The following is a 12,159-nucleotide window of genomic DNA, read 5'->3' as shown; positions in this document are numbered from 1 at the left end:
TTGACTAATTTGGGGGTGGGGGATAGGGGTGGAATGAGATTATTACTATGATTCTATTAGTAAGAGCAAAAGTTATACTTAGAGAAGTGCCTTCCTCATCCTTCCTTCTCCATTATCATTCTTTCTCTTGCATTTCCTTTCACATGTCTAGGTAACTAGCTTCTCATTCATCATGCTTGTATTTCTTTTGCACAGATGAGCAGATGTTTCTTCATATACCACCTTCTTTTTGACATGAGGGGAGTGTGCTCTTGATGCACGCTCACACTTTGCTTTTTAAATTTCACAGCATATCCTGGAAACCATCCGATTCAGTTCATGGACAGCTTCCTCCTTCATCTTTGCAGCTGCGTAGTATTCTATGGTCTGGATGTACCAGAGTTTATTTAACCACTCCCCTATGAAAGAGCACTTAGGTTACTTCTAATATCACTAAAACAGAAACAGTGATGCAATTAATAAAACAGCTAATGAAATTGTGGCTGAGAATTATTGAGCTAGAAGTTTAAGAAGTACTTTATTATTAATTTTGGTCTTTGTTTAGAGTTATGAAAAGGATAAGTAGTTCTAATTGTATTCTATGGTGATTGACTGAGATAAAATTCATTTTGCTAGGACTGAGGAACTAACTTTTTTGACATGTGTCTTGAATAATTTATAATTATCAATGCCCCAAATAGGGAACTAAACACTATCAGTCTCTTTCTACTTTACTACTTCTTGGCTTTCATTTGTCTTTAAAATGTATTCTGCAAATAATGCTCTAAATTTACTTCCTATATTTTTATTCCCTTTGAACAAATAATGCTGGTTTTCAAAGATTATTTTTTGTATATATCATCTTCTCCCTTTGCCTTTCATGTCAGTCCATGTACAGAGGATCACCGGTTAGTACAAATTTTAGAATTTTTAACTCCTGACTTTTATAGGTAAAAGAGAACATAAGTTTCATGCTATTTGGTAGCAAACTTCAAAGTAAGTGCATCTTCTTAAATTATTCATCACAGTTTCTTTTAAGTTCCAGTCAAGTTTTGAATGTAATGAATAACCTTTTCTTTTTATTTTTTTTCTGTCTGGTATTTTGTTGGTAATCCCTTGCATGATGTCATATTTTTCAATTTAAAGTTTTTTATTTCATTTTATGGTTAATTTTATTGTGTGCACCTAATGAATGCTCCTGAAATTCCCACTGAAACCATGTGTTTGTTGCTTTTATTATGGCTCACCCTACTTACTCGTGTGTATCACTACACAGGCATGACCAAGTCTTACTGATGTCTAATAAAGTGCGCATCATTGCATAATGAAATGGGTTATAATCTCTAGTGCATTGCTAGCACAGTGTTTCTTTTTAAACAGATCAAATTAGTCAACATTAACTCCACTGACATTGCTGATGGCCGACCCTCAATAGTTCTGGGACTGGTGTGGACCATTATTCTCTATTTCCAGGTATTGTGCCATAGCTCCCTTATCAGTTGATATAATGTCATGGAGGGAAGTAATGGTGGGCATTTTAATAATGCTGTCATTTGTCTTACTTTTGAGGTTGATTCTCAAGCTGGCAGAAATCTGACCTTCACGCATACGTAGGTTTTTGGTAGCAGAATTTCCTCCTCTTCTCTCTAAAGGAGTTGTACATGTACCTCCCTGAAGAATTCTGGCATAAGTGCCCGATCTGAAAAGTGGGCAGGATGCAGTGAAGATGAAATATTGCTATAGCAAGTTCAGAACGCTTTTCTTTGTCTGAAAGGGAGCAGGTCTATGCTCCTATTAGACGCTAAGGAGAGAAATGAACTTGCCATCCCATCCAGAATAACAGTTCTAGCCTTCATTTCTTAAAATACATTTTTTATTGATTTCAGAGAGGAAGGGAGAGGGAAAGAGAGATAGAAACATCAATGATGAGAGAAAATCATTGATTCGCTGCCTCCTGCACGCCCCACACTGGGGATCGAGCCCACATCCAGGCATGGGCCCTAACCTGGAATCGAATTGTGACCTCCTGGTTCACAGGCCAATGCTCAACCACTGAGCAACACTGGCCAGTCTAGCCTTCATTTTTTTTTAGAGCAGCTTTATGTTTACAGCAAAATTGAACCTAAGATACAGAGATTTCCTCTATAACCCTAAACCCACACATGCATTGCCACCCCATAATCGACATCCTGACCAGAGCCGTATATTTTTGAGAATTAATGAGCCTATATTGACACATCATTATCATTCAAAGTCTGCAGTTCACATTCGGCTTCCCTTTTGGTGTTGTACGTTCCATGAGTTTGGGTAACTATTAGGTTTTATTTATTAATTCGCATGGATTAGAGTGTTTATTACTGTGTATAAGACACAGAGGTGTAGTTCTAAATACAGCAAGAAGTACACGGAGTAGGACATCCATCCATCCTGCCCTTTAAAAACTTACCTTTTGTCAACAGTGTTAAGGGAGTTAAGATGAAGTATTTTTAATTAGAAAAGTGAAACATCCAAGGAAAGAAGAACAAAGATAATTCCTAAATCTTCGCCTACCTTTGCCGCCCACATAGATCGAGGAGCTGACCAGCAACCTGCCGCAGCTGCAGTCCCTGTCCAGCAGCACGTCCTCCGTGGACAGCACGGTCAGCTCCGAGGCCGCCAGCCCCCCGAGCAAGCGGAAGGTGGCCACCAAGATCCAAGGAAACGCCAAGAAGGCTTTGTTAAAGTGGGTTCAGTACACAGCAGCCAAGTAAGTCCCAGGCGTTGGGTTACATTTGAAAGCCTTGAAGAATGTGAGTTACCAATGCATACCGCGTGCATCTTCCCATGACTGCAAAATCTGAAGAGGCGTTTGAGTGAATGGCTCTGCTTCAGGTCTCGCTTCACTCTCTCCTTGAGTTAAAATGTAAATACTAATACTCTAGGAAAATGCTGTGATAAAACCAGTTCCTTCTTCATTTATGTCACTAGGTCTGATGAAGTCATTTAATCCCTACACTTTGATTAGTAGCATGCGGGATAATTCTATTATAGTCATTGCTTTGGACTTTTGCTCCTATTAAATAATCTTTACACAAATAAATTTAAGATTTAAACTTGGTTATCTCGTTGTAAGACTATTGGGTTCCCTTTAGTAATGATGTGAACTAAGGTTCACATTTTGAAATATACATGTTATTGTTTACTGAAAGTTTCTAGCAATTTTATTTATTCATTTTATCCTTTGGTTTCATCTTCTAGCTGGAATGTGGATTTCTTTGTCAACTTCAGCTTTATGGCTGAATAATTTGCTTCTAGTTTTGTTTCCTTCTAGGTATAGTGAATTTACATGTGTGTACATTTATGTGATAATGCTGGGTAGAAAAATACTACTTTGAAAAAGTATCTTTTTGTAGCAATTTCAGTAGAGCTTCCAGTTGAGCATAGCAATATTTTATGGTAAGATCTGTTCACATAGAAGCTGAGCTTTTGTATGATTTTCCGAAATGACATGTAAAATGAACTCACTTTCTGTTTTGTTTTGGATGCCTAAATCTAATCTTAATCTTATTCTTCACTTCCGGAAAATAGTTGTAAACAAGCACTTACCATTATAAAATATTGAGGCCCTAAACACAGGGAGTTCTATTTTTAAAGTGTTTGAAAAGCCAAAATAAGGAAAGACAAAAACAAACATAAAGAAGATATAATTAGTGTTACTAAATTATGTAGTTTTTAAGTGAGGAAATGTGGGCAAAGGGAAAATATAGATAGAAAAGTAAGATGGATCCAGAGGCAAATGTACAAATGAATAGATAACAGAACATTCTGCCCAATCTTGGTGGATATTGGCCAGTATGTGAGCTGAAGAAATTATAAATGTTCTACCAAAGACAGAAACTTTAAGAGAACTAGGACAGGGTTCAAGACTACTTGACAAATACTGAAGTCTTACAAAATTGTTTTTTAAATATTTGTGAGAAAGCCAGTGATTATATCTTATGATGCTCTTTTTAGGACAGTGTATTTTATGAAAGCTGAATGTACATTGCTAAAACATAATTTAAAGTAAATCTTAAGTTTACTGAGATAAAAATTAAGGGCATTTATGAACTTTTGATGCTAATCAGTTTATCAGATATGTTTTTTTGCTTCAGTTCATGGAAATTTTGAGAACATAGGGTAAAAAAAGAGAACTGAGTGATGTTATTTCATCTAATGTCTATTATATTATGTCTATTATACCCTGTGCATGTACAACACAATTTGCTTATCATTATTTAAAATGTTATTTTTATATACGTTTTTATAATTTTACCATTATTTTGCTAGACATTTTAATCTAAACTAGTTTTCTTTAAAATGTGCTTTCAATTGAGTATCTCTATCACTAAAAAATCTAATATAAAAATCTTTAAGTATGGCACTAGAATTTCTACATCTTAACTTCTTACCCTGTAAAATATTGTTTTGCTTAATTTTTCTCAAAACCAGTTAACTAGCATAGCCAGCCCCGTATCATTTATTGCTTAAGAGCATTGGATTCTGCACGAGGCCTTGAGAAAAAATGAATATTATCTCTTCAAACGGTGACATCTTTCTATTTTTTTGATCTCATGAAGGCATACTGGAATAGAAATCAAAGACTTTGGGCGGAGTTGGAGAAACGGGGTTGCCTTTCATTCAGTCATCCACGCTATTCGGCCAGAGCTAGTGGACTTGGAGAGGGTGAAAGGAAGGTCCAATCGAGAAAACCTGGAGGAAGCTTTCACCATTGCTGAAACGGAGCTGGGGATCCCCAGGTTACTAGATCCTGAAGGTACATTCAATAGCGTTTGCCCAACTCAGTAGACTTGTATGTTTTACACCCGGAAATTACACATGATTTTCACGACTCCATGAAAGGACTGAGAATTTGAGAACAGCACAAATAGAAATAATATCTCCCTGTATTGATTTCCATTTTGAAAAATATTTACTGCTATAATTTGTAACACACTATAACTCTATCGCTCCAAATGACACTTTGATATTGTGGCTCTGTATTTGGGGGGGGGGGGGTCTATATTTGGCCAAATGTAGTTATGCAAGCTAGATGGTCACTTGTTATTCAGTGCCACGTCTGTGTTTTAAATGCTACCCACTCACTGCAATTCTGAAACTTACCTATTTTGTGTATTTTATTAATTAGGAGAATGCCTAAATAGCCAAATAGTATCTCAGGGTTTTGATCAATTAATGTTGAGATTTCAATGAAACAAGTACTACTTTTCTAAAAGCTCTTAAAATGTCATCTTTATGAATTATAAAATTTCTACTGTGTATGATTCAGACTACATTTGTCCCCCCAAAAATATTTCTAAATATCAATTATGTTTTTCTTCTGCCTTTAGTATAGTATCTTTGGTAAATTGGCTAGATTTCAAAGCTTGTATCATTATAATCTAATTAACATAAATTCATTTGGTTTTGGTTTTTCCAGACGTTGATGTGGATAAACCAGATGAGAAGTCTATTATGACCTATGTAGCCCAATTTCTGAAACACTATCCTGACGTCCACAATACAGGCACTGATGGGCTAGAGAATGATGTAAGTATTGGCTTTTCTTTAAGTATTGATATGCACTCAATGACAGTAACTCAGATGTTTACATAAGCATGCTGTTTCCAAAAAGTTAAATTGTAATGCATATTTATATTGAGCAACTGAGTAAAGAATAGATATCACCGATTTGGGAGGTGATTGGAGGGAAAGACTTCTCTGATTTGTATGTTGACTATGACAGAAAAGGCAATATTAAGTGCTGGGAATGTAACACTGATAAGTTAAAATTGAGGAAAGATATTGGTGTTGGGAAACATTGTTTTAGTAATTTAAGGATGGAAGATATTTCGTGTCCATCTCATCATTTGTGCATCTAGATCTTGAATCCACTGTTCTATTCAATCTAATGAAAACTAATTTTGACTTTTAGACTTTATTATATAAATTACTGTTCACATCACACAGGGCAAAATTTCTAATTATTCACCATGGTTAGATTTTTTAGCCTTTCAATAGTTTAAATAACATTTACATATTTTCATACTGCTCACATGACATATGCTTATTATAATAATTAAAAACAAAATTTGAAAAAAAAGAAATTATCTCTGTTTGACCTTCTACAGAGAATGTATTCTAGAAAAGCATTTAATGTGTTAGTGTGATATCCAAACATTTATCTATGTACTTATAGGCACATATAATATTTTAACAAAAATAGAATCACAGTATACATACAATTTTAAATTTTCTTTTCATTGTAGAAAACTTTTCAATGTCATTCTCTCTAGGTCTTCTTATATATGTACAGTAATTTATTTATTCAATTTTAATTTTTGGAAATTTCTGATTTTTTGCTGATATTAACAATGCTTCTGTGAACAATTTTTCAATAAAGCATTGTTTTATAGTTCTGTCTTAGAGATGCACCTCCTAGGCTAAAGACCAACAGATTTTTAATGCTTTTTGAAACTTTTTTCTTTTCAAATCCCTTGTAGGAAAGTTTATCCCATTTTATACTTTAGCTAGTTCACCAGAAAATCGGTTTTCTCAGGCTTTAACAACAATGGATATTACCGTTTTCCTAATTTGTTAAAAGTAGTATTTTTTTTTATTATGGATAATTTATTATAAGGCAAAACAACACCAGAAAAAGTAACAAATGGAATTTTCAAAATGTGTTAAAAACAATCCGTCTTTATTGCTTAAATCTCATCTAGAGTTTTCAGAGCAGTTTGAGAACACGATGAAGAGCAACAGCAAAAACAAAAGAACAAAATAAAATAGGTTTTCAGAATAAACTCAGAAACAGGTTTGAGGAGGAAAAAGGCCAGGGGAACATAGCCCAAACTTTTCAAACAGGAAAAGGCATTGCACTAATAGAAATCAGCGACTTCATAAGAGAATTAGGCAGAACCCTGTCCCTGGTTGCTTGGATGAAGTTAATCCGGCATTTGATAGAACTATAGTAGTTTCTTAAAAACTACAGATTCAGGAAACCTTTTTTGTTCCTTGCCAGGATTTGGGCAGAAGCATGGACCGCCTGAGTGACTAACTTACCTATGGCTAGCAGAGTAATTGTCCCTAGGGACCATCCCAGGAGGCCAAAGCTCAGACTCTGTGCAAATCCCAGCATAGATCTCCAGTCACGTGCTTAGGGCCCTTGGGAGATCTCTGGGTTTTTGAGAATATAATCAGGCAGGGGTGCTGCTATGTAAATGAGAAACTCTAAAGAAAGCACTTTAGACAACACAGCATCGAGAAAACCAGCTTCCCCTCTGATTTTCAAATCTAACGTCTTTATGTTACCCAATTGGATTTATTTCTGATCTGGTTTTAGAGTTCGTAGTATTTTAATTTCTGACATCAATCATCTCTCTGGATGAGTAAATTTGGTGGCTGGGAAAGTCTGAGGAACAAAAGGGGGTGCTTTCCTAATGCTCACGAACAGGAATTTAAAACAAAAACCCTTAGAGACCTGAAACACGCACACACACTCCTGGCATAAGCTTGTTAATGTACTTTGCTAAAGAGGCTTTATTTCCCTGAGCTCATTCTCATTATCTGAAAAAAAAGTTCTGATTGCTCTTTTAAAAATATCCTCTGTCCCTTCCCTAAAAAGTGGATGCGGATGATTTCTACAGGGTTATTTCAGAAATTAATTTCGAGAAAATATATATTTTAAACTTTGCGCCTTTTAAGGTGGCATTTGTGAAGTTGGGCATAACCACCTAAAATGATTATTTTGAGTAGAAAAATGTATATTTTCATGATGTAAAGTCATTTAATGAAGCTAAATGACCTCCTAATGCTGCCTCATGAACCATGAAGATTTTATAGACTATCCCTGTGGGGGCTATTGATGCCATCACTTCAAACACTCAGTACTTGTCTACGCAAGTCTTAGTAAATAGTGCTACCAGGCTTCCATTTTGGGTGTAATTGATTTCTATGTCCTCTTTATGAATTTATTTAAATAATTTTATTTAAATTAGATACCATTTTAAATGAAATTTTCTTTCTTGGAATATACACAATAATTTTTCTACCTCAATCAATAAAACAGATAAAGAAACTTTTAGCTAAAGATATTCCTTGGATAATCAGTACTCAATGGTAAATTTTTTTTAAAAAATAGTCCTTTTGATCCATGTGTCTCACCAATTAAATATTCAGTTGTTTATCACTTATTCCTTCTCTCATTGCAGCAAATATTACTGGCTGCTTTCAGAAGCACAGCATAGCCTTAATTGTTGATGTAGAGACAGAGAGGGATGCATACTCTGATCATATTTTTAGAGAGAAAAAAAAATAAATCCACACACCTTTTCTTGACATTGTTCTTTTTCATTTATTATTATTTTTTATTGATTTCAAAGAGGAAGGGAGAGAGAAACAGAAACATCAACGATGAGAATCATTGATTGGCTGCCTCCTGCACACCCTGCACTGAGGATCGAACCTACAACCCGGCCTGTGCCCTGACGGGGAAGCAAACTATGACCTCCAGGTCTACAGTTGACGCTCAAATGCTGAGCCGTGCCGGCCAGGCTACATTATTCTTTTAAAAAGTTTAAAATTTCAAAATGCATTTATAAAAGACATTTATAAAATGCATATATTGCCATATATGACTATTACAAATTAAAATGAAAACATCAAATGCCAGAATACTACATTGCCTTTTTAGATTCAAACATTTGATGCTTCAAAAGCTATGAAAACAAAACAAAAACACACACAAAAATACTTATGAAGCCCTAGCCAGTTTGGCTCAGTGGATAGCGCGTCGGCCTGTGAACTGAGAGGTCCCAGGTTCCATTCCGGTCAAGGGCACATGCCTGGGTTGTGGGCTCAGTCCCCAGTAGGGGGCGTGCAGGAGGCAGCCAATTCATGATTCTCTCTCGTCATGGATGTTTCTATCTCTCTCTCCCTCTTCCTTCCTCTCTGAAGTCAATAAAAAGATACTTTTAAAAAACTATGAAAAACATCTTAAAGTAACTATACCCTTAAAATTACTATTTATTTATAGACAAATGCTTCCCCATTGTTCTTTTCTTGTTTCCTATATAATTTTGTCCCTGATTTATATTATTTTCCTATATATTATCTTTTCATATTGTTAGGAAATATTTCCAGATTTCCTACTTTTTGCAAATTCTATCCAAAATCTTAAGGTAAGATTTAAGTAATCTTGAATTAGTGACTTCTTTCAAGCATCCTCCATTCCATAGTTAGTTAGCCATTCTTTTGCATGTATTTGCTTTTATATACACGTTTCTTTTAATACCTTAATTCTGTTGTTTTCTTTTCCTTTCTATTAGAACAAATAACACATGTAATTATTGTAGAATGTTAATTACAGTCTAAGCCACTCCCATAGACTTTTCCACTAATCTTTAAATATATGACATCAATTAATGCCTCTTGAATAACACTTAATAGCACTAATAAAAATGAAACCTTACAGTGATAAGATTTGTTTTTATTATATTTGAAATGGAAAATAAAATTAAAGACTTTTTAATATTTTAAATAATTAAGAAGGAAGTCATTAATTGAAATAGGTAAGTGTTCAGTTAATTTATAATCCTGAGTGAATCGCATCTCTTCTGCCCAATATTGGGTCACATGGTTTAGTAAAGTTCATACGGTTTAGTAAAATTTTCTTTTTGGGAATACACCCGATATGCTTTTCTACTTCAACCATTCCCTTTAAGACATTCCCTTTTTGTAAACATTTTCTTAATTAAATTAATGTGTGTGTGTGTTTTTGAGAGAAAAAATAGAGATAATTTTAGTATTCAAATAAAATTAATGTACTTTTACAGAATTCACTCTTGATTTTTATTCTCCAATAAGGCATGATGGTGGGGAGAGAGAAGAGTTTTCAGAGACAATTGAATGATTGAATATTACGTCTACTCTAGGATCAATCTGGTATTAATCAGCAATTAAATGCACAGTTTCTAATAAAATTATAACATCTGCCGGTTCCTAGAGAGAAGACAGGCTAATGCTGAAGGAAACAAAAGTTTGGATAGAGCAATTCGAAAGAGATTTGACAAGGGCACAGATGATAGAAGCAAACTTGCAGGATAAATATCAGGTAATGCATGAAAAAGAGACTTCAGTTTTTAAAAGCTTTGCATGAGTAAGATTCATATATGTCATTTAATCTATGTTTAATATTTCCAGTGATATGAATGAAAAAAAGTCCATAAAGAAATCATGCGCATTATCTTGCTTGCGTGTGATTTAATAATTGTGTTTCTACATAAATAAGTGGTTTGAATTGGGTGGGTCCACACTGTGTATACAGCTCTGAGGCTGCGTGACTTTTCCAGAACTCAGAATCTTATAAATAACCCAGAACACAAATACCTAGTTGTTTTTAAAGAAGTCATGATTTTGCAGATTCACGTAACAACAAAAGAAATCCACCAAAAAATGGTTTCAGTACCAAATTTAAAAATACTATAGAATAAGAGGAATTGAATACAGGATTGTGCCGCACGTATTTGGAATGGGCCCATTAATGGGATCAGTTTCTACAGCCACCTGCCTAGTTCCACACGATTGCATTCAGGTGAGGCCAGGCTGGTGGTTGTTTGCCCCAGTCATGTTACACTGTTATTAACTGGACGTGGCTTCCAGTTTCTACCTCCAAGGCACAAAATCATGCGACAGGTTTCCCAACGAAATTGTGACTTATTCTCTGCAGCACTGACATTTTCCTCACATTTAAGGTAGTGTTGCATTTTAGTAGCAAAGCTATACTATCGTGTACATTATATTTCAATCATCTGCACTACAAAAAAAGGTATCATGATGTGAGAGAGTCAACATGGCAAACAATAAAAGATTTGTCTATTGTGTTAGTGTGTGACTTCCTATAACCATATCTACAAAGTGTGCCTGAATTTAGATGGATGATGCCACTGATACGACATTGGATAAAGTTGGCAAAGCAGACAATGTGTAGGATATGCTTTTTTTTTTTTTGCTTTGAAATTCAATGTAATCTTTTCCCCCAAAAAATAAAATTTTCTGGGACGAGCTCCATTAAAATAAATGATTAAACCAGTAAATGGAGAATAGAAATGCAAGGATGGCGTACATGTACTTATTTGGTCCATTAGTGAGTTTTAGTTTTAGCGTAAATTGTCATAAACGAAATTTCACATTGTAAAAGTACCTGTTGCACAGGTGCTATTTTGTAAATCAGAACCACAGGATTAGAAAAGCACAGAACAGAAACACTCCTCTGGGCTAGTATGATCACCAGTTTTGTGAAATAGGGTTAGAGATCATCTGAAATCTGAACAGAGGGAACATTTCCTTTTGTTTGTGGGTTTGTGTGTCATCAACATTTTCTCTCTGTTTCCACTTTCAAATAATAGTGTATTTTCCAGTTTTTCCATGTATAGAATTTTGTGGAATAACATTGAAGATTGATTTCATGTTTTGGTAATTTTTTATTACATTAAGTTTAATAGGAGTCCCTGTGGTAAAATATTGACGCACCATCTCCCCCCAGTGTCCTTTATGTAGATTTACATGTGTGTTCACTCTGAGATTTGGACATTCTTTTAGACGTGTTTGTTATCTGTTAAATTCTGTAGGGCCAGCCTCATGTTCTTTAACATCAGTACACATGTTAGTGGTATTTTCAATTCACATGTGAACATGGAGTCACCTTTTAGGATGTGTTCATTTACTATAAAATGTGTAGAAAGTACTTAGCCTGGGGCCTGGTTCATGGTCAGGGCATGATGAATGGTAGCTGCTATTCTTATCATGTCTGTTATTGTTATTATCAACAACATATATTGAGTGTTATCCAAATATAAAAGGTTGTTATTTAGGAAATGTAGTTTCCTTTGCTTTTTTTGACTCGTTGCCATGTTGTTGCTGTTTTTCCTCTTCTAGTCATTCAAGCACTTCAGAGTCCAATATGAAATGAAAAGGAAACAGATTGAACATTTAATACAACCATTACAGAGAGACGGTAAATTGTCACTTGACCAAGCATTGGTGAAACAGTCCTGGGATCGAGTGTCCTCCAGGGTGAGTTCCCCCACGATTAACTCCATGGGGCTCACGTAGTTTAGTCAAGAACATTTTCCATCATCCTTTTCTACACTGTGATGTTGC

General features: G+C 35.0%; 1 protein-coding gene across 1 annotated transcript in view; it reads left to right on the top strand.

Moving 5' to 3' along the window:
* The window catches only part of SYNE1 (spectrin repeat containing nuclear envelope protein 1), a 387,878-nt gene that overhangs the window by 93,178 nt on the left and 282,541 nt on the right, over window positions 1-12,159 (top strand). Inside the window, exons 6-13 of the mRNA XM_081094059.1 lie at window positions 867-887; window positions 1,360-1,452; window positions 2,547-2,725; window positions 4,578-4,774; window positions 5,438-5,547; window positions 9,129-9,179; window positions 10,004-10,111; window positions 11,935-12,072. Coding sequence (XP_080950185.1) covers window positions 867-887; window positions 1,360-1,452; window positions 2,547-2,725; window positions 4,578-4,774; window positions 5,438-5,547; window positions 9,129-9,179; window positions 10,004-10,111; window positions 11,935-12,072 — 897 coding nt within the window. The remainder of the gene's footprint in view (window positions 1-866; window positions 888-1,359; window positions 1,453-2,546; window positions 2,726-4,577; window positions 4,775-5,437; window positions 5,548-9,128; window positions 9,180-10,003; window positions 10,112-11,934; window positions 12,073-12,159) is intronic.

This window comes from Myotis nattereri (assembly GCF_964212035.1).
Source record: "Myotis nattereri genome assembly, chromosome: 6".
Taxonomy (NCBI): domain Eukaryota; kingdom Metazoa; phylum Chordata; class Mammalia; order Chiroptera; family Vespertilionidae; genus Myotis; species Myotis nattereri.
Note: the sequence above shows the minus strand (reverse complement) of the source record. Positions and strands in the feature narration are given on the sequence as shown.